General features: G+C 32.6%; 4 protein-coding genes across 6 annotated transcripts in view; 2 read left to right on the top strand and 2 right to left on the bottom strand.

Moving 5' to 3' along the window:
- Window positions 1–3,952: 3,952 nt before the first annotated feature.
- LOC133670438 (transcription factor MYB54-like) lies at window positions 3,953–5,969 on the bottom strand. Its single transcript, XM_062090935.1, has 3 exons — window positions 5,397–5,969; window positions 4,765–5,199; window positions 3,953–4,381 (listed from the first exon to the last, which is right to left on the bottom strand). The coding sequence occupies exons 1-3, from the start codon at window positions 5,509–5,511 to the stop codon at window positions 4,206–4,208; spliced, it is 726 nt and encodes a 241-aa protein (XP_061946919.1). The 5' UTR covers window positions 5,512–5,969; the 3' UTR covers window positions 3,953–4,205.
- Window positions 5,970–8,597: 2,628 nt separating this feature from the next.
- The window catches only part of LOC133671545 (peptidyl-prolyl cis-trans isomerase FKBP16-3, chloroplastic-like), a 97,366-nt gene continuing 83,589 nt past the window's right edge, over window positions 8,598–22,374 (bottom strand). Inside the window, exons 2-8 of one of the 2 annotated variants that reach the window (XM_062092319.1) lie at window positions 12,035–12,082; window positions 11,641–11,954; window positions 11,473–11,556; window positions 10,604–10,653; window positions 9,981–10,029; window positions 9,559–9,633; window positions 8,598–8,972 (exon numbers count right to left, since the gene is read on the bottom strand). In XM_062092319.1, coding sequence (XP_061948303.1) covers window positions 8,853–8,972; window positions 9,559–9,633; window positions 9,981–10,029; window positions 10,604–10,653; window positions 11,473–11,556; window positions 11,641–11,954; window positions 12,035–12,082 — 740 coding nt within the window. In that variant the 3' untranslated portion in view covers window positions 8,598–8,852. Of the gene's footprint in view, window positions 8,973–9,558; window positions 9,634–9,980; window positions 10,030–10,603; window positions 10,654–11,472; window positions 11,557–11,640; window positions 11,955–12,034; window positions 12,173–22,374 lie in introns of those variants that run through there. The other variant, XM_062092318.1, reaches the window with a different exon arrangement.
- On the top strand, window positions 12,515–16,745 carry LOC133670513 (prohibitin-1, mitochondrial-like). 2 transcript variants are annotated; one of them, XM_062091018.1, is made up of 6 exons: window positions 12,515–12,674; window positions 13,181–13,368; window positions 13,917–14,033; window positions 14,724–14,894; window positions 16,008–16,220; window positions 16,349–16,745. In XM_062091018.1, the coding sequence occupies exons 2-6, from the start codon at window positions 13,192–13,194 to the stop codon at window positions 16,541–16,543; spliced, it is 873 nt and encodes a 290-aa protein (XP_061947002.1). In that variant the 5' UTR covers window positions 12,515–12,674; window positions 13,181–13,191; the 3' UTR covers window positions 16,544–16,745. The 2 variants fall into 2 exon arrangements, with proteins under 2 accessions (XP_061947002.1, XP_061947003.1); XM_062091019.1 differs by lacking the exon at window positions 13,181–13,368 and having other exon boundaries at window positions 12,521–12,674.
- Window positions 21,243–21,959, top strand: LOC133671541 (glutaredoxin-C9-like). Its single transcript, XM_062092310.1, has one exon. The coding sequence runs from the start codon at window positions 21,353–21,355 to the stop codon at window positions 21,818–21,820; it is 468 nt and encodes a 155-aa protein (XP_061948294.1). The 5' UTR covers window positions 21,243–21,352; the 3' UTR covers window positions 21,821–21,959.

Raw genomic sequence — 22,374 nt, 5'->3', positions numbered from 1 at the left:
ATAAAAAAGGACAAGAAAAACTACTCGGATTAACCTAGATTGATGTTTCAAATTAACAACCTACATCATAAGATCATGATAAATCCATGAAAAGCAAATAAAAAATTGAGTTTAACCAAAGTAAACTGAGCTAACATGTTGAACTTGCGATCTAAATCATGAGATATGATAACTTCATAAAAGCAAATAAAAAGATTATAAAGTTTCATTTTCAACAAATCCATTGTTGAAAGTTCAATTGAGAAAAAAGCTAAATCCATGAGAGCGGGATAACTCCATAGAAAGCAACATTATGAAGTTTAATTCCCAAACAACTTAATATTAAAGAATAAAATTAAAAAAAATAAATGAAAAGGAATAAGATTGAGATTTTGGAGGGTGAAATTGGAAAAAAATAATAATTAAAAAGGACCCAAAAAATAAACCGATTCAACTTGAATCAACCTGTAAAACCAGCAACTCGAGTAATGAGATTGTGATAACCATACATAAATAAAATTAAAAAATATGATGCCCAATTAAAAAAATATTCAATTAAAAAATGACCAGAAAATAAATAGAGCTGACCCGAGTTAACTGTCAAACCCATGTCCGGGTTATAAGATCAGAATAACCCTGTAGAAAGAAAACTAAAAAAAATATAAAATCTGATTTCCAAAAAATCTAATATCCAAATATGAAAAAAAAAAAAAGAATCAATTAGAAAGCATAAAAAATAACTTAAGTCAACCCGGGTTAATTTATTAAATTCATGACTTGGGTCATGAAATCAAAATAAATAAAAAATATGAAAACTCACTTCCAATAGATCTAGTATTGAATGTTTAAATCAATTAAAAAAAAGTTAAAATATTAAGATTAGTATATAACCAAACTGAAATGAAATCGAAAAAAATTACACAATTCATAAAACAATCTTTTATTAAAGGATAAAATTTTAAAAAAAACTAACAAAAAATACTATTCTAATAAATATTATTTTTTAGATGTGGCTTCAATGATTTAGTCATGCTCTTTAATAATTTTATTAATATTTATAAATATCTTTTTTACTAATTCTCATAAATTTCGAATCGCTACAATGGTGATGCAGGGAAGAGAACTTGTCACCAATTAGGCTAAACACCCAACTCTTGTATAGCAAGGTTAATAATTAATGGAAGGTATATATTGTGATAGAAAACCTCTCCTAATATCAAACAAACTTAAAGCATATTTATTTTTATTTAAAAAAAATTATTTTTTATTTTAAATTAATATTTTTTGATATTTTTATATCATTTTATTGTGTTAATATCAAAAATAATTTTTTTTTAAAATAAAAAAATTATTTTAATATATTTTTTAATAAAAATAACTTTGAAAAACAACTGTTATTATATTATCAAACATTCCCGTACATAAAAACTAGTCCGGTATATATCCTAACTTTTAAAATGAAATTCTAAATGCACATTTATTTAGAGGGAGGTACTTTTTGGTACCTAATTCGAAAAATAAGGTCTGAGAGTGCTTCAGAAATTGCTGCTAATTATGATCATGGATAATTGTCCTATGATGTTCCGTACATGAGACAATAAAGAACTCTTCAAGCTCTTCAATGGCGCTTCCCATATATGAAGGAATGGCAGCAGAAATATCGTAACACAAAAGAAATATACAAATAATTCAAGCATCAAGGACGAAGAGAACAAAAACAAGAATCCCTCTGGCAGGCCAAATTAAGCATTGCAATATTGAGTAAATTAATGTATAAATTTAATAGGATTTGATACACAACATACAATATCTGGTTTAGCATAGATGAAGAGGAAGCTGGAGACAAAAAGTCTCTGCTAATAAAGACTTAGTTCAGCTCTGATTATGGGATGCGCGTGTTGTGAAGAAATTAAGTAGGAAGTGAGTTTGTTAAAACATAGAATATATATATATATATATATATATATATAAAATTAATTATTTGATCATTCTATGTTGAAACGTCAACAACAACCATATTGTATTCTATGAATATCTTTTTTTTAAGAGAAGACTTTGTCAAACATGTTTAGGTGAGTTTAGGATTATTTGAAAGTTGTAGGTTGGTGAGGCTCATAGCTTAATAATATTTATGTAAAGTAAGATTATTAGGGTGTGTTTATTGTTTTTGCGATTCAATTTATTTTTTAAAGTATATTTTAAATTGTTTTTTGCTTGAAGATTAATTATATTTTCTTGATGATTTTAATGTGTTGATATAAAAAAATAAAAAATTATTATTTTAATATATTTTCAATTAAAAAATATTTTTATGAAAAAGTATTTTATACCACATTAGTAAATACACACTTAATTACATCAAAAAAGAAGAAGAAAGCAAGCATGTGAATGATCAATGGGAGAATGGGAGAAGACAGGAAAAAAAAAGAAAAGAAGAATGAGTCACTAGAGTGATGTCGGAGCGCCACCATCAATATGCACCATCGTAAAAGAGTGCCTCCATCGAGATGATTATAACAACACAAAGGAAGGCCTTCATAGAAGCTCAAAGGAGACCACAGCTCAAAAGAGACCACACATGCCTCCTTAATATGGTGGCCTTCCTCACACGTGTCGAATACTCTTTGTCTTCTTCACTTAATTCAGTTTCTTCAATTCAGTCCTGAGTTTCATCTCATTAAAGCATGATAAAAGCCTAACTGAGAAGAGGAGAAGTGAAAGGAAAAGAAAGTGATGCATGACCCAACTAAGTTAACTCATTGTGGTCATGTTCATGACATGGATCGTGAATTTACCAAGTTAACACGGGTTGATATAGATCAATCTAATATGTTCATCTTAATATTAAAACAAATATCAAGTTGATTTTTTTTTAAAATCCAAATCACAATCTTATCGATCTTCCAAGTTGTTTTTAAATCCAACAAGTTAATTGAATTACACCAAGTTAACTCCCACATAATTTTCTTTGAAGTTCATGCTAGATAAGATGTCAGGTTGTAAGATCTCAATATTAAACTGTTGAGACATTATTAGAAATTGCAAACATTTTTCTTTTATGTTCAAATAAATATTGCTTAAATTCCCTTTTTACATATAAGAAAGTCCAAACAACATTATATTAAGTTTTTTTTAGTATTGGTTTCAGTCAACAAAGGATGTTTTGAATTTACACCTTTTGTAACACGAGAACAAAAGTTTTGCTATCAAAAACATCATTGAGAGTTGGAAAAATTATGGACAAATTAAACGAATTCCATCAAATGCTGTGCGAATCAAATGGCTTATTGATATTCTTCTCATTCACGGTTTTCTAGATAGATGTCCTTCTCAATTTTCTCCCCAAATTCAAACCACGAATTTTCTCTCCCTGTCTAGGTATTTCAGCTGAGTCTTAAACAATATCGTTAGATGCAATCTAAGACGTGGTATGATGAAACACCTACACAATTCAAAGTTGTGTTGCTCTAAAAGCACCTTCAAGAAGTTATACACCTCTAGCTAGATTGACGTAAGTGAGGTAGTTAATGTCAACATATACAGGGAAAAAAACATGTATATATTTGATCGAATGACAAGAAAACATTTGTTTTTGTGCTCTTGTTGATGCATGAACAACTAAAGCAAAGACAAATGTATTTGGTGGTTGCAAGTCCTGTCAATGTCATGCCTCGTTTAATCACAAATCAAGTCAAAATGTAAATATCTATCTTAATTTGATTACACCATTGAATCTTTGTAGGTGGTTAGCTAATAGAAGTTAAATTATTTTCTGGAGTGTTTGATTACATCATTTAGAGTCACTAGTCTAATTATTCCAATTAACCTCGCCTCCTTTTCCCATATGAACTCAAAAGGCCATGGAGAATCGAAAAGAATATGCGGAGGATGACTATCATTGTGAAATTATTCAATTTGCACATGCAAAGAGTTAATCGATGTGTGAAGAACATCCATGGTTGATGTACAGAAATTAATGGAACCTTCCATGGCTATTTCTTTAGTTATCCTGCATGGAAAACTAATTAAGCCATGGCTGTTTCTTTGATATAAGACGATCTACACTCATGGCTGTGATCATTTGAAGTACATATGCCTAGCTACCACATGCTGTCTTCTTCAACATATATATATGCCTAATTGCCAATGCATTTGGGTAGTAATAATTAAGTGTGATTGTAAATAACTGCTTACATTTGTATTATATATGAAGTGAAGGGAACCCTCTAACTAGAGTTTCCAGCAGACAAAAAATCAATGAAAGGAAAATTAGCCTTTCTCTGATGTAATTCCCTGGCTTCCTGATCTACCTCAACATCATCTCTTCTAGCATTGTCGAGGGCTTCGCTTTTGCTAGAATCAGTCTTTACTGGGAGAAAATCATAGAACTCTAGAGGTTTACCTGCAATATATATTTACACAAATTATACATGCATTAATAAGAAATCGATTAAAGAAAACTAAGTACATAATCACGAGAAATTAAGATATAGAAAAACGTCTATATTTCATCATTAAACTTGACAATTGCTGTATGATCTAGTCCATATGGATCAAACGGGCCATACATTACAAAAATCCATGCACTTATATATGAAAACAATAACGTTGCATGGATTCATGGGATTCATTACACCAACCAATCAGATAGTTTTGATGCGTTTGAACTTGGCCTGTAAAATACTTTTTCATAAACTAAAGCTAGTACCTGCACAAAGTTTTTTTCATTCTCTACCTAGCTATGAGTGTAAATTTTCATGTTTGATGGTGATCTTCTTTGGTTACCTTCATGATGGCTAGTATTTTCATTGCAAAAAGACGTCGGATAGTTGAGACAGAAGGGACGATGATAACAATCGCAATAACTTTCACAGAATTTGTGGAAAAATGATGGGGCAAGGTTCCTTGGCTCACAATTCACGATCCTCATCACGTCTTGATTTGAGAAAGAATGTGTGTGCTCATTGACTAACAACGTTTGAGAAGCTGCTCTTTTTGCATGAATCCTTGATCTTTCTCTGCATTTTCTTGCCATGATTATATGCCAATGGTTCTTCACAGCATTATCAGTACGACCAGGAAATTGCTTTGCAATAACAGCCCATTTATTGCCATGAATCTGCTGACAAGCAAGGAGCCTCTCTTCTTCCTCTTCTGTAAAAGGGCTTCTGTTGATTCTTGGATCCAACTGATTAAACCATCTTAACCTACAACTCTTCCCTGATTTGATTTACAATTTTTGGGTTAGTTACTAGTCACAATCATACATATATATATAGGTATATTCCAGTTTTTGCAAGTCTAAATTCTTTTTAAATAAAAAACCAACCATGACCGGTTCAATCATCCCTAACAAGAGTGCTAATAAATTATATTAATTGGAAAACCATGGATTAATAAAAAATTTAAATTTTCACCTGATTTTCCTTGAAGCTTTTCGGCTATGGAGTTCCAATTGTGAGGACCATACTGATCCACCAACTTGCGAAGCTTCTCATCTTCAGCCGGCCTCCAATGGCCTCTGGTACTCATCCGATGAAGATCTTCTACCTTAATATACAACAAGAAAACATACGGTTGGAAAAATAAAAAAACCCTAGCTATATATGCTCAAAGCTAGGGTTCTTTACACCATCTACGTACTTAGAAAACCCTAGCTAACTCCTTTCTTGTTATTCTATTTTCACAAATACATATGAGCAAAGTTTTCTAAAGCTAGGGACAAAGAGATACAAAAGAAAGCAATCAGAGATGGTGATCAAACAATAATTTGGTGGCAAAGTAGACGAGTATGGAAAGAAAATATATAAGAATCGATGGGGATATTGAGAGAGATGTCTTGATCATTCGTTAGAGAGATGGGAAGGTTTGGACCGACTTTTACAAGAGGTTGATGCAACTTCTGGGCTAACAAACAGTTCTAATTAGTCATCACCTGTGGGCATAACTTAATCTGTTGTCTGCGTTTGTGAGAGAGAGGGAGGTTGAAGGGATCCTTTCATCATCTTCGCAAGTTTCTAAGCAGCCACAACTTTCTACTTATAGCCCACCTAGCATTCTTTTTCTCCTTTCCCCTTAAACTATAAAATATAATTAAGTAATATCTGAGCAAAGAGATATTGGTTAGTTTTATGTTCTCTTCGTACAAGTTATATATAAATATAGATTCAAATATGGTAATTATTGACTTGCAAGAAAAACAAGTGTGGTCTTATTGACTAGCCATGGCATTCTCTGAATCTGGTGGTGTTTCAAGGGAAATCTCTGGCTGGTTAATACTTGAGATTTTATCATACGTATCGTTATAAGATTTAGCTCATTTTCTAACCCGATTCAAAACTCGGGTTATAAACTACCGAAATTAACTCATAAATCTAGGAGTCAATTCAATTGTTTTATATTTTTATTGAAATAATATAGTTTTTATTTTTATCAAAACTATATAGTTTAAATAAAAAATTTTAATTTAAAATATATAAATTTTAATTTAAAATAGATTTTAAATCGATGAATTAATTACTGGATTGACTCGGGTTTAATTTACAACTCCATTTAGGGCAAATAGAGGAAATTAAGGTTGGTGAGCTTGTTAAGACTTTGTGAGGTTTAAAAGGGCATGAGGTGTGGTTTTTTAGGATTTATTAGGTTTTGACGATCACCCTTAATTCCACCTAATTAAATGACATTTTGGCTTCCAAATTCAGAAGCGCACGTGGAGGTATATACATTATTAATAGCTTAATTCTTTCGATTTCATCAACTAATCCTTAATTAATACCTAATTAGAACTGTAATTGGACTTGCAAAATTGGAGATACATTTTTAACAACATTTATTCTGTGGATATATCAATACGCAATTTGGTTTATTTATTTTTTAATGAATCAATAAGCAAATTGATATTGTCTGCATGCTAGAACATTATTGCCTTTTTTTTACTTGAAAAGTAAAACATTATTGCCCTGTGAAGAAGTTGTATTTACTGTGTTATTAAACTAATTTGGTATATTCGCCAACTCAAAACCTATCTTGGATTGAGTTTTATATTGAATTAAGTGAGAAGTGGCTCAATTAAATCCGATTAATTCAATATATCAAACCATAATTTAATTGACTTAGTTAAAACACAAGTAAGATTTGGATTGAATTTTTTTAAAAAAAATATTTAAAACAATATCATTTTAACTTTAAAAACATCTTGAAACAATACTAATTTGGATTGATATAGGTTGACCCACCCAACTCATGACTCGAGCCTTGAATAAGATCATAGGCCGGGTTAAGTTTTATAATAGTGATATACTAGATTGTTGTCGTGTGCTATACTGCGTATCGAATCAATTTTTTTAACATAGAAATAAAACTTAGGTGTAGCTAACATTTTTCTAATAAAAAATAAATAAATTGTGTGGGAGTAGACTCGATGTGACCTAAATAACTTAACGGGTCTAAAAGCAACCCAGACGATTAGTAAAAACATAGTTTAACTCACAAAAATTCAAGATGATATTTTAAAACAAAAAAATATTGAGATGACAACGTATTGGATTGATCCAGGTCAATCTAAATTAACTTGTTAAATTTATGACCCGGATCATGAGATTATGATAACTTCATATAAAGTAAATCAAAATAAACTATGAAGCTCAATTATCAATCAATCCAATATTGAAAAATAGAATTGAAAAAAATTAATAAAAAAAAGAAAAAAATAACTCAAGTCAACCCGAGTTAACTTGTCAAATACACAACATAGATTATGAGACTAAGATAATCTAATAGAAAGTAAATAAAAACAAAATATAAATATCAATTCTCAATAAACATATTATATATTGAAAGATAAAATTAAAAAATTTATTTAAAAATAATAAAATAAAACTCGTGATATAAATCATAAAATTAGAATAATAAACCGGAAAAAATCATAAAATTTAATCGGTTAAAAGAAAGGCATCTTTTTTGAGCCTTGGCCAACCATATTCTTGAATTCAGGAAGGCCATCTTTCATCCTACACCAACCTCCATCCCAAGAAAAGCATTTCCCAATTGAGATTAGAAACCGTCACTGGCTAGCTACTCATTAAATCGTTTCTTCAACTCTCACCAAAACAAGATATATTTTAGGGCTTAACATTACCTAACATTTTCAACTGACCTTCAACAATCACACCAAAATCATAGCCTTCTAGGGTAGGCGTTGTATTCTAATTTTGGCTTCGAAAATGGTGAGACTTTATCATACATGTATTTTAGAGGCTTTGTTCTCCGCAAGATTTAAGTTTTTGAAGTCACAAGAGATTGTTAAGGCCCTCAGATTAGTTCTATTCGGAATTTGTTATATTTTTAGGTTAATTTAGAATTTATTTTCTATTTAATTTATAATTTTTATTATTATTTTTCATGTTTTGGTTTGTGACTTTTTTTCTTCGGAAAAGTTTAATATTTAGTTTTGAATAGAAAAAATATTTAGTAATAAAAATTCAAATCAAGATTCTTTATAATCGAGACTTGTTTCGGTAGAACTATATATTTATTTATGATTGTCGTCTTTCTTGTATTATTTTTGTAACATCAAAAAAATAATTATGCAGAGTAACTCTCTTAGGATTTACTGATTTAATGAAGGTTACTGAATTTTCTTGATATTGTAGACTATTCTTGAAGGAAACAAGTTGAGGCAGTGACTGGAAAGATGTTTACTCAACTTACATCATGAAATGGACACTCAATTGTACAGTATCAGAAAAAAAAATGGCGTGATGGAAGGCATACAATGCAAGAACTCAAATTTTAAACCTCTTTGGAGAAATTATGAAATGGGAGAGAGGCAAGACTGAAAGGATTGATGGGAGATGAAGATTTTGGTAGTCTCATTCTTCCTCCACTTCAAGGCCTGGTATGTATTCCAAACTGACATCGAAAACTACAGGACTATTTGGTGCCACCCTTGGCCTTCCTGGAGCTGAAGTGAGTCCTTTTGGGAATGCCAACTAGAAACAAGAACAAGCCATGAAAACAACATTGTTAGAAGCTTAATGCAAATACACTTTCTTGTTTGGTTGTCAAGAAAACACATTGAAAGATGCGGCCAGCAGCAGACCATCTCATCTTGCGATGGCAGTCCATGGATCAAGATGTATAAATCCATGGCATTAAGTTTTGGAATTTTCTCCTAGCTCTTTAAACCTCGAGAAAGTGCATAGCAGAGAAGGGTTGGATTTTAAGTCTGATGATGCATCATCGGTATGCATAGGATCCAACTAACCTGGGCCAATGCAGCTGATGGGATATACATTCTGCAGTTATCTACCGTTTTTTTCCTTCTGGTTGGAAAATGAGTAAGAAGTGAATAAATTACAGGTAAATGGATCGATATGTATGAAGCCATGGCATTAAGTTTTGGGATTCGCTACTAGCTCTTTAAACCTCGAAAAAGTCTGCTGATGCATCATCTGTTTGATATAGAATCCAACAAACCTAGGCCAATGCACCTGATGCTTGATGGGATATCCATTCTGCAGTTATCTACAATTTTTTTCTTCTGGTTGGAAAATGAGTAAGATGTGAATAAATTACCGGTCCGGGAATGTAGAGTCGGCGCTTCCCTCCAACTTTCATGCTTAGGATCCCTTCATCAAGTCCCTTGATCACCTATTCTAGTCATTCAAATTGAAAAAGTCAATGACAGAGCATTCCTGACTCATATTCCAGTCACCAGAGTGTGGCTATAGTCTATATGACATTATGCAATGCTGCTTACCATGCAATGAAATTTAGAGATCATTCAACAAGGTAAGGAACATTTGGCACTATCTATCTACTCTCAGATACATTGCATCGAAACCTATCTAAAAGGTTAACTGATATTCATAGGTGCGTTATAGAACAAAATCAGAATTTGCAGTTGTTAGCACACTTGAAGCTAAAAACAGCAAACCCACTTTCATGATCAGTGGCACTGCCCGAGCTTAACATGGATTACCATCTATGGAGCTTACCAGACCGGAGCCAACACGAAAGATATAGATCTGCCCTTTCTCCAATGAACTGCAAAATGTAAGAGGAACAATTTTAGAAGTTGAGCAAGTTGCCCTTGCTAACAAGTGCAAGAATGAACACCAAAACAGCCAATCTTTTAGGCTGAAAACTGGCCACAGCTACCAACTCTCCTCTGTCCCCTTCATCCAAAAGTTTCTTTTTTTGAATGAATAATTTCTATCAGGAAAAATTAACTTAGCAGGAGATACCCTGCTTACAAAACAGAGAGCTGTACAAATCCCAAGCAAATAATCAAACAATTAGCGACACAATCTAGCTACAATCAACCCCCACAATTGACAGATTCCTAAGAGCGCCCAGGCTTCATTACAGCTTCCTTCAAGAACTTGGATTTGCACAATCTTTGTTGCACAGCTTGAATATTGGACTTCAGGATTGAACTTTCAGTAGCAGCATCAGCAATATGCATTCTATTGTTACTTTCTTTCTTTCCATAAGTGATAAATGAATGCACACCTTGCGTTGCGCAATGTAACAGCAATAGATCCTCGTTTCTTTTTTCATCCAAATGTTTATCATTGGTATCCCTAATTAACCATTAGAAAACATAAAAATAAATTACCTGTCAAATATTTGCCCAGATGGAACCATGGCAACATAATTAGCAGCAACCTGTGAGCATGATGATACTGTCATTAGATGCGGTGGACAAATGAAAGAACAAACGAATTTCTCAATGTAATCATGGCAGACCAAGGAATCTCAGTCAAACTAGTCACCCACTAGATGTGGCCAATTCTTGTAACTAATGCCATAGTGTTCCAAGATAGAAAACACAAATACAAAAGGGATATAAATGTGTTTGGTTGAAGGAATAAAAACTGAGACATAAAAATAAATTTATTTATGAAACTGTTTTTGAGTGAATTTTTGTCCTTTCAAAACATAAAAGACAAGAGGACATGCCCCGGCTATCTCATTCTTTTCGATTCCAAGATAATAACTAAACATTATCCAAGGATTCACCTAGTAGTTAATGAAGCATGTTCCTTTTCTTGAGTTTCTAGGTTCGAATCTTGGGATCAATGTTCAAAAGAATTTATTTAACTTTTTTTGAATGCACGAGAACATCCGAGGAGAAAATTTAATCTCAATTGGCATGCAAGCTGTAGCAAGAATACTCCTCACCGTCGAACTAAAAAAATAATGCTACAAATATGGACTGATCCTCAGTATAGATTGGTGAATCTTAGAAGCCAGAAATGGTCATTAGAGCCCTTAGACACCATAGCATACATGATATCCGAAGTCTCAATTAATTTATCTGGAGGTCTATAAAGGGTCAGAAAGAACCCCATAGAAACACTAGAAGCTGAAGAAGATGGAACACTAGAGAGCAAGAGACTGACAATGGCTAGTATGCCATTTCTTTCTCAAATTGCTGGCTAGCTAATTCAGATGTGCCAGAGGAGTGAGAACAAGTCTACACACCTGAAAACCAACTGGAGGACTAGGGCCTTGACCAACTTTAATGTCCTTGAACTGCAACCCAGACTCTGTAGTCACCATTGGCACCTTCATTAACAAACAGGATTAATGCAACCCACAATTTGAAAATGATCAATTTTAACAAAAGGGGTCCATGTAATCTCACCATACATTTTCTAGCTCTTTCTCACAGGTTTCATCACACAATCTTGGCTTATCTTCTGGTGGCAATCCAGCTCCTTTGGCAACATTATCAAATGAGCCTATATTACAAAGAGTTGAAACCCCAAATACCAGCCCAATTACACAATCCCTTCTCTTAATCAAACTTGTATCCACCTTCTTTACTCTTGCTCTTGAACCTCTACTTCTTGGTTCCAAGTTTGAGCATTGCACACTAATGTTCATCAAACCTTGGACTTTGTCAAAGACATTGACAATGCCATGTCTTTTGGTAAGTAGAGTAGTTTTGCCAGAAGATGAACCTGCCACAATAAATATGAAAAATGAACATGATTGCAGAAACGAAGTAGTGGAGAAAGCGAAGAGGAGATTGATGAATTACCAAGTGGGAGCAGAAGAGATGAAGGAGAAGAAGAAGAAGAAGAAGAAGAAGAAGCCATTTTTTTTGGTTTCCTTGAGAAAAATGAGTGAGGAGGAGCCTGCAATGTCTGAAAGTGGATAACGAAATCTTGTTGGTTATTAACTGTTGCTGACTTGGCTCTTCTTTGGTCACATCCGTGTATTAAAGTTTGCTTCTTTTTTTCTTGGAATTTATTTTTTTAATTTTAAATTATTTTTTATATTTTTTAATTATTTTAAAATACTAATATCAAAACTAAATTTTAAAAAATATAAAATATATTTTAATATATTTTCAACTAAAAAATACATAAAAAATGTTATCTATTATAATTTCAAATAATTTTTTTATATATAATATTTTTTTAAAAAAACAATAATTTTAAATCAGAAAAATGAGAAGATTTTTTTTTCTCAATTACTGAGACATCAAACATCATATATTCATAGGGCTTGGTTTTACATAGTATGCTTGGCCCATTTTCTTGACCTTCTGCTCAAACGAGCCCTTGCTTCCTCACTCTCCTTCGGTAAAAGCCCTAAACCCCTTCTCCCTTTCTCTCCCTTCTTCTCGACGCTATAAACCCTAAACCCCTCTCTCTCGCTAGAAGACCCTACCTAAGGTGTGCTTATCATTTTGGTCTCCCTTCTTGTTTTGCTTCTCTCATTTTAATTTGAAATATGCTATCTTATGTTTATTAATGTTTGGGGCATCATATTTCAACTGGGCTCTTTCCATTTTGAACTAAAATCAATTAAAAAGAGATCTAAAAGCTTAAAGTTTGATCCTTTTGCTTCATTTTAGTCAGTAACTTAAGTTCTCTCCTTTTTCAAAAGGGTTTGTTTGTCTGCTTTTATTAAGCTTAGTTGCTTTATAAAGTTCTGACTTTCTTCAAAATTGTGTGCCCAGAAAGAAAAGTTATAAACTTCTTGTGTTCTAGGTTGAGTTTCCTTGATGGGTTTTTCTGGCTTTGTTTTGTAGAGCAGGAAATGTGAAAATGGGAAGTGAACAATCCCTTTGATGCTATTTATGTTAACATTGTAGTTTGCCTTTAGTTCATGCTCTTGGTTTGCTTTGGATGTTGATTGTTGACCTTCTTAATGTGAATGAATGATTTTGTGTTGTCAGAATTTGGGAAGATGAATTTCAACAATGTGAGAGTACCCAAGGTGCCAGGTGGTGGTGCCATTGGGACTCTGATTAAGATAGGAGTTCTTGGTGGGCTTGGTTTGTATGGAGCTACTAACAGTCTTTACAATGTTGATGGTGGACATCGAGCTATAATGTTCAACCGTATAGCTGGTATCAAAGAGAAGGTTGTTACTTTCTTTTGTGTGTCATGATAGTGCTTTCTGAAAGAACTAAAAACACTACTTTGTGTTATTTGCTATCTATTTTCTTTAACAATGTTGTGTAATTGAGGTCATATGGTGAATTCATGCAATCTTTTCTGATTTTGTCTTTTGAATTTGGGAATATCCATCTTTCAATATACCTTTTACATAAAAAGTTAAAAATTGATTTGATCGGTGATTTGATTGTCAGATGAACTTAAAGCCTCTAGGAAGCAGCATGGCTGTCTAAACTCTAACATTATCTCCTTTTTCACAAGTTACAATTTTCTTAGGCTTTCTGGAATGCTTCCTGCTTCTCATGGTGTGGTGATTAGTTTGGGGGAGAGGTTTTGACCTGTTCGGAACTGGGGTTTCGATTCACATTTGTAATTAATCTATTAATGTGTGTTAAACTTATGCTGTATCATATTCCCCCCTCGCCATGATTTAATTTGTAATCCTGATACTAAGAAATCTTTTTAATGTCTGCATTTTAGTATGTGCTCTAATATTTATTGTTCAATGTGAAGGTTTATCCTGAGGGGACACACTTCATGATTCCATGGTTTGAGCGTCCCATCATATATGATGTTCGTGCACGACCCCATCTGGTAGAGAGTACTTCAGGAAGTCGCGATCTCCAAATGGTAGATTTCTTCTACCTTTCATATTTCTTTAATTTTTTGTCGTAGGAAATTGCCAGAAATCTGATAGACAATACTTCTTCCGTTTCTATACTTCTATAATTATTTTGATGTTCCTTTTTTTTATAGCAAGGCCTGTCATTCTTGTTTTTTTCTTTCCCTATTGGTCACTTATTGCTTAAAGAAGTCAAAATGATAGTAATGTCATTCTTGTTTTTTCTTTCCCTATTGATGTATATAGATTCTGTAACTGCAAAATCTTGAAAGTATTAACGACTTTCCATCCTTATCTGGCTTCCATTTCCCTGGAAAGATTCTGCAGGTCTCACTCATTTGTTCATTTGTTCATTCCCTTAGTTCAAATATCTCCTTTCTTTTATGTTTCCATCTGTCTGTCATTGAAGTCCTTGTAGGCGAAGGCACCCTTTTCTCAGTTTTTATAGCCATAAGGTTTTGACTTGTGCCTCATGCAACTTCTTAGAACCCACTGCCTTTTTTGTGATTTTGTAATCAATTCTGGGTATTGCTCTAGGGTTAACATGATTATGATGGATGCTAGAGCCATGAATATAAGAGTTGCATATAGATGGTAGTTGCCTTTTCACCTGTGAATATATGGAACTTAAGTTTTCTATCTATATGCATTAGTAAAATCATTCGTCTCTCTAAATTGGGTTTTAAATTTGTTAACAGGTGAAGATTGGGCTTCGAGTTCTGACTCGTCCTGTGCCAGACCAGCTACCTGAAATTTATCGAACCCTTGGTGAAAATTATAATGACAGAGTCTTGCCTTCTATCATTCATGAAACATTGAAATCTGTGGTTGCTCAGTATAATGCCAGCCAGCTTATTACTCAGAGAGAGGTAATAATAACTAATAATTCAGATTTCTGGTGCAAATTGAAAGCTCCCAGTTCCAATCCCATGATCAGCAAGAGCTAGTGCTTTGTTTAACTTGGCTTTAGATTCTCTATGCTTTTTTTAATTTTGTTGAAATTTTGAAATGACCTTTCATATTGGTTATGATTATATTGTTCCTTTAGTATTGTGTGTATCCAGTTGACAAAGCATCGTTTTGAAAACATATTATTGTTTGCCTTAGTTTAGTTTAGGCAGTTCATGGAAGAAAATAAATTATTCTCAGGTTTTCAATTGCTTTGCATTTATTATTATGCTACATCATTTTCAGGATTAGATTTGCTCCACTTTCTTGTGTATGAGTTGTTGTTCATGCATCATTCTCTGTTGACTCTCTGGCACTCTATATTATGCTAGGATGATTAATATTGTTCCTTAGTATTCTCAGGTTTTCAATTGCTTTGCATTTATTATTATGCTACATCATTTTCAGGATTAGATTTGCTCCACTTTCTTGTGTATGAGTTGCTGTTCATGCATCATTCTCTGTTGACTCTCTGGCACTCTATATTCTGTTAGGATGATTAATATTGTTCCTTAGTCTTCCATTGGGCATCAATGTGATAGTGGGCTTTCACGTTGGTTTTGTGATGGCTGTTAGTAGAGAAATATGGAAGGTATTGATCGGATGTTCTCTAGTTTCTCCATTACTTTTGCATTGTCTTCAGGATTATATCGTCATTTCTTTCTTGTGTGTGTAGCTGTTCATGCATCATCCTGCGTTGACTAATTTGAACTTTCTTTTATAGGCTGTTAGTAGAGAAATATGGAAGATATTGATCGGTTGTTCTCTAGTTTCTCCATTGCTTTTGCTTTGTCTTCAGGATTATATCGTCCTTTCTCTCTTGTGTGTGTAGCTGTTCATGCATCATCCTGCGTTGACTAATTTGAGTTTTCTTTTATAGGCTGTTAGTAGAGAAATGTGGAAGATATTGATCGGATTTTCTCTAGTTTCTCCATTACTTTTGCACTGTCTTCAGGATTATATTGTCCATTCTTTCTTGTGTGCTTAGCTGTTCGTGCATCATCCTGCGTTGACTAATTTGGTTCTTTTTATAGGCTGTTAGTCGAGAAATAAGGAAGGTTTTGACAGCAAGAGCATCCAATTTTCACATTGCACTGGATGATGTGTCCATTACAAGCCTGACTTTTGGGAAAGAATTTACTGCTGCAATCGAAGCTAAACAGGTGGCTGCTCAAGATGCTGAGAGGGCTAAATTTATTGTGGAAAAAGCTGAACAAGATAAGAAGAGTGCTGTTATCAGAGCCGAGGTGAGACAAAAGAAATGCTAAAATCCTCGTTAGAATGAGGACTCTCTCCGTTCCTTGCACTCTACGTTTGGAATTCCGTACCCCATCCTTCTTCTCATTGTAATAATTTTTCCTTGAATGGTTGACAGGGAGAGGCCACCAGTGCTCAGCTCATTGGTCAAGCCATTGCCAATAATCCTGCATTCATCACTCTAAGGAAGATTGAAGCTGCAAGAGAAATTGCACATACAATCTCAAATTCAGCCAACAAAGTTTTCCTCGATTCCAGTGATTTGCTACTCAACCTTCAGAAGATGGAGTTGGAGAACCCTAGGAATAAATAGAGACTCTTGTTGAACTCATGCCAACTACACCTGCAACCCCTCTTGGTTTTGTTTCTTTCTCATTGTTGTCCATTGGGAAATATCTCATAAACAAATTAGTTAAACAAATCTTTAACTCTCTTTTGATGGATGTTTTGAAACAAGGGGTTCCATTTTGGCTTGAGAAAGCTTCTGTTAATGGAGATATGCAGTTCCTAGGGAATCTCTTGGGAGCGGTGTCCATATGGAAACTCTTAAAGTCCGTTTGAAAATAATAATGAAAAAAATATGATATATAATTTTTAAGCGTACAAAATATGTATTTTCTATCAAATGATCCTTTATTTGAATGGTCTAATTAAAAATGTTTCAAATTTTAAGACCAAAATGTTTTTTTTTTTGTCCTAATTTCGAGCCTAATCTGGTTTAGTCCAAATTTTTAATTTGACTCTAATCAAAGGTCAACTTAAAATGATTTATTTCAAGATTTTGATGATTAAATGAATAAGGTTGATTTCAAGAAGATAATAAATATTTATATATCAACGATTTCTTTAAGATTCAAGATTTAATTGAGTAAAAATTAGTGATTCATTATTGATATGCGAAAACTAATTCAAGATATCCTCAATGTAAAAATGGAGAAGGGAGATGAAGCTAGTGTGAAATCATGAATACAATGTCCTAAAAAACTAGTGGAACTTTTCTTCAATTTATAATATGATGAGATTCTTATGCATAGTTGACTACTTATAATTAAAGTCTTGGATAAAAAGTCTAGTGTCTCAAATAGTTTGTATTAATTAAAAAATTTAAAATAATAAGAGTCTGTCTGTTGATGTTTCAGGATAAAAAAGACAAACATAAAAAAGACAGAACATATTTTATTAGAGATACAAAAACGACTATAAAAACAAGTATGTTTATCTAGAATAAATATAGTAAGATTTTGTCTGTTAATATTTCAGGACAGAAAAGACAAACATAAAAAAGACAGAACATACTTTATTATAAATACAAAAACGAGTATAAAAACAAATATGTTTATTCTTTTATCTAGAATACCTTTGTTTTTTCTATCTCGAAAGAGTAATTAAACACTAATTAAATATAAAATTATTAATTATGTGAGATATGTATATAACATTTATTTTTGCTGTTCAAAACATCTTTATCATATGACTTTATATTCCCTGTATGTAGTGCAAGATTTTTATATGTAAATCTTGCCGCACTGAAGAACAAAATATTAAACCTGTGTTAGTGCAAATAGCTTTGAGCCAGCAAATGTAGTTACTTAGGATTTTTATTTATTTATTTATTTTCTAATGATGATTTGATGCCGTCCAAAACCCTTGATCTGGGTCAAGTCCTGCCTCTATGTTTGGCAAGGATATCATTGTATTAGAATATTTTTAAACCAGTTTTCCTATATTTAAATTAAGTGTCTTTTTCACTTAATTTTAAATAAATTATTAATATTTTTAACAATGCATTCATAAAAAATATAATAATATTATTTAGATGGTAGTTTTTTCTCTCTCATAACATATTTTATGTGACTAGTTTTAATTTTTGGACCCAGGCCTATAAAATATTTTATATAATATATACATTTCCATAAATATCTCTATAAATATTCATTTATGCTCCTAAAAAGATTTATATTAAATATCTTATAAATTAGATATTTATGAAGTATTTATATAAAATATATTAAAACTTGATATTTCTTGATATATTCATTTTAAAAAAAGTCTATATAAATAAATATCATAAAAAAGACTAGAGCTCATCTTTTTAAATAACATAAGATTCAACACAAGTTCAGTACAAGACTTAAATAAAATTTAAATAACATTTAAATATTGTAACCTATACAGATATTATACTAATTAAAATATTTTTTTTACAGGTGTCACTAGACCCACCAAATCTTTCAGATCCAAGTTTATCAACTCATGAACATGGCTCCTAATTTTTGTCGAGATGATTTTTTCTAGCCTCATCACTATCCATCCATGCCATGATAGCATGTTTAATATTTAATAATCAAGATTAATTTATAATAAACATAGGATTAGATGATGCAAGAAACTGATGTAAGGTGGTTGGAATTTTCCAAATCCTTGCGTGTTGACAACTATCATTTCTTGATTATTGAGGTTTTAGCAACTTGTTTAAGGACCTCATAAGACTTGGCTAAGTGGGCAATGTTAATCAATTTTGGTTGCTAACGATGCCTTTCGACAGCTATTTTTTTTGCTTTGCATTTAAAATACTACAACAACATGTGCAAATCACTTATTTCTAGATGAAAAATTAAGTTATTAATTGACTTTCAATCTACCCATCATGGTGTTTTTTTCCTTTGATGATGATGATGATTAGGTATATAGAATAAATTTACGGGGTCCTCAAGGGGCGTAGCGTGGTAACAAAGGGCTTAAAATCTGAACAGCAGGTCTCGAGTTCGAGTCAGAGCGTACACCTCTTGTAAGAACCTGTGACAACCGGGGTTTTACTCACTTACCTGGGCCTACAAAGTGCGCTTTCTGGGAAGTGGGGTTTCCTCAAATCAAAAAAAAAAATTACGGGTTGTTTTATTAAATTAGAATAATCTTTCAAATATGATCGTAATTGAATTTTAAAATAAATTAATGTGGAATTTATTATATCGACTCGACCAAATAATTTTTAATTTAATTGATATCATTAAAATAAATTTGATATGATATTTTCTTTAATTTTTTAAGAAAATACTTGTTGTGTATGTGCATAATCTATAATATATATTTCTTTGACAAGTATAAGATAAATGTTATGGAGATAAAACTAATATGATAAAAAGAAGAAAAAAGGGATACTATTGTTATATTCTAATTAAGAGATTTTCCTTTTAAAAAACTTAGTCTCTATTTATTGTTAAAATAGAAGATTTTAAAAAAATAATAATTTTTTTATTCTAAATATAATTTAAGCATGATATTATTTAGTAAATAAACGAATCTTAGAATATGTTTGTTTTTATATTTAAAAAATATTTTTAAAGATTAATTTTTTTACTTTAAATTAATTTTTTTATAATTTTGTATCATTTTGATATATTAATAAAAAAATAAAAATATTATTATAATAATTATCATAACTCAACCATTTAAAACATAAGGAATTATATATCTTTGGCAAAAATTTAAAGAACCGACATGTGGGCCCCATGAGAGAACCGAGGAGCCGCGAAGCACCCAATCATGCACTGACGATAACCTTCAAACACGTGGGGCATTTATTCTGGACGTTACCACGCGTCATAGCCGCGGGAAGGGCCGGTGTACTTGATGCGAGGGAGACAAAGACACGTCACCATTTAGTGCAGTCTGATCCACGTGGAGGGCCCAGGTGCTGGCGTCACACGGATTCTTGATGATGTAACCGTGAGGCTAACGTTTGCTGCGTGGCTTTCGTCAGCTCTTGCGCACCGTCCGCCAGCGGCCCTTTCTTTTATGGGTTTTTTATTTTATTAAAACAAATTAAAATCCGTGCCTAATAACCAACAAATAGGGGTGTAATTTAATAAATTGATAGAATATTAATCACAATTGTTAAATCCCATCCGGGATAATTAGATATATTTAAGATTATGATAGTGATTATAATTTAAAATATTTTTTATTTAAAAATATATTAAATTAATATTAAAATTATGCTCACAAGCTCGAAGAGTTAATACATATCAAAACCAATTTTTTTTTAAAAAAAACCAATAAGTTTTTTATTGAATTCTCATTAGTTTGTCAGTTAATTTAAGGTTTTGATTGGTCACTTAGTTTAATATTTTTTTATTTTTAAAATTAATCATCCTATCAAGTCTATCTAGATTTTATATTAATAGTTTTAAGAGTGAGACAACGAGATATAGCCTAAATTTGGAGAAATTCTCTCCATTGAAGCCAAAGACAAACTAAAAAAACAACAAAAGATTATCTCATGCAACATGTAAACCGACACACCATGTTGTAAGAAAATCTTCCATGGCTTGCAACAACGTGCGTAAGCACACATGATCTTCTCTTGTAATTCTAGGCAAACGTCATAGATATCTCGCCGAAATCATCCCCATTCTCAACAAGCTAGCTTCCCAATTTGTGTTTTCTTCTTCAAATCCGTTGACAATCTGGATTATCAAGAACATGTACACTCATAATATTTCTTTTTCCAGAGAGATACCATTCTCAATGATCTCTTGTTTCCATTTTAATCATCAAGATATAATTTTCATGCATCAAAACACAATCCAAAAGATTCAGATTTGCTTTGTTTCCTGACTTTATAAACTCGAACAAGATTTCTAAAACTCAAAATATTAGACAGATAAGATGAATATGCTTTTAAAATCATTTGAAGAAGGAGTTAGACAGGTTAATTAAGATTATAATTTACTTTTTATTACTGTTTAATTTAATATTTATCCTAGATCTGGATGGATAAGATTAATTAATCTACCAGATGGGGGGTTTGATAATATTGACAAAAAAAGAAGGGGTCATCCTCAATTATACGTAGCCACACTTGATAAAATCAAAGATGCAAATAGGAAAGAATGACATAAGCTAAACGTCAGCCACAACGCCCATACAGTGTCACACCAGAAAAAAAAAAAAAAAAAACAGAAGAAGCCTAACTGCGTTGACGCACGACTCTTTCAAAGCTTATCAAGTCTTCGCCTCCTCTCAATTCTTTTATATACCCTTCTCTTCTCTTCATCTCTAGGCACCATAGCTAAACATACACAAATTCTCCTTCTCTCTTTGTCTCCCTATATTGTAAACCATGCAGCAGGCAATACCTTACAAGTCATGGCTACCCTTATACACCAACAACAAGCCTCTCATAAGCCCTTCGCAACTTATTAGCCACCATAGCAATGGGGGAGTGGTTGCAGCTCAAGAAGTGCTCAAAGGGTCAAGAAATATAAGCGAGATGGTACAAGAGAATGCAATCATAGTGTTTGCTAGACGTGGATGCTGCATGAGCCATGTAGCGAAACGTTTGCTTTTAGGGCTTGGTGTGAATCCAGCTGTTTATGAGATTGATGAGGCTGATGAGATTAGTGTTTTAGAAGAACTGGAAATGATTGGTAATGATATTGGTGGAAAGGGGAATAATAACAAGAAAGTTCAGTTCCCTGCTCTTTTCATCGGTGGAAAGTTGTTTGGTGGATTGGATACACTTATGGCTACTCATATTTCAGGAGAATTGGTTCCTATTTTGAAAGAAGCTGGAGCCTTATGGCTTTGATATTTGCAGTTCTGTTCTTGTCTAGCTAGCTAACTAATTGATTTCCCTTTTCCCCTTTTTTCTTTTTTCGGCTGTTTAAGATTTGAGATTGTAATTTGTTATAGAAAGAAGGAAATACAAAGTGGATTTTTTTTTTTTATGTTTTCTTCTCCTTCCAATGATTCGGGGGAACCAATAAGCAGATTGGAGGATCAAGTTGTGCCTCTCTCTCTCTCTGTGGGATGCCAGCCTGACCTCTGCTCTGGCAATTTCTAGTCTTTCATGATGTAATGGAGGCACATGCTGGAAGACTTGTAATGCCCTTGTTGACTTTTGCCGGTTTAAGTGCACAGCTGGTTTTAGGTACCATATGCGACAGTTTTCTACCGGGGGTTAAGGAAAAAGAGATGCTTCTTTACATCACATGGAACAAACTTATTTATATCTCACGTCTCTTACATGACAGGCCACCCAACATGTTCATGGTAAGGTGAGAAATACGTCATTGATTATCTGCGGTGTCAAGAGAAGATGCAGGGCAGAGTTGTTGTTAAAAACCCTGGCAGCATATGTAA

Source organism: Populus nigra, chromosome 13 (genome assembly GCF_951802175.1).
Source record: "Populus nigra chromosome 13, ddPopNigr1.1, whole genome shotgun sequence".
Lineage (NCBI taxonomy): Eukaryota > Viridiplantae > Streptophyta > Magnoliopsida > Malpighiales > Salicaceae > Populus > Populus nigra.
This window is presented reverse-complemented; position numbering and strand designations above follow the sequence as displayed.

Excerpts from the sequence above, each read along its gene's own strand:
- LOC133670438 (XM_062090935.1), bottom strand. The coding sequence starts at position 5,511 with ATGAGTACCAGAGGCCATTGGAGGCCGGCTGAAGATGAGAAGCTTCGC. Across the intron at positions 5,200-5,396 it reads AAAGCTTCAAGGAAAATCAG|GGAAGAGTTGTAGGTTAAGA; the intron begins GTGAAAATTTAA and ends AAATCAAATCAG. Across the intron at positions 4,382-4,764 it reads AAATACTAGCCATCATGAAG|GTAAACCTCTAGAGTTCTAT; the intron begins GTAACCAAAGAA and ends TATATATTGCAG.
- LOC133670513 (XM_062091018.1), top strand. The coding sequence starts at position 13,192 with ATGAATTTCAACAATGTGAGAGTACCCAAGGTGCCAGGTGGTGGTGCC. Across the intron at positions 14,895-16,007 it reads AGCTTATTACTCAGAGAGAG|GCTGTTAGTCGAGAAATAAG; the intron begins GTAATAATAACT and ends TTCTTTTTATAG. Across the intron at positions 16,221-16,348 it reads GTGCTGTTATCAGAGCCGAG|GGAGAGGCCACCAGTGCTCA; the intron begins GTGAGACAAAAG and ends AATGGTTGACAG.
- LOC133671541 (XM_062092310.1), top strand. The coding sequence starts at position 21,353 with ATGCAGCAGGCAATACCTTACAAGTCATGGCTACCCTTATACACCAAC.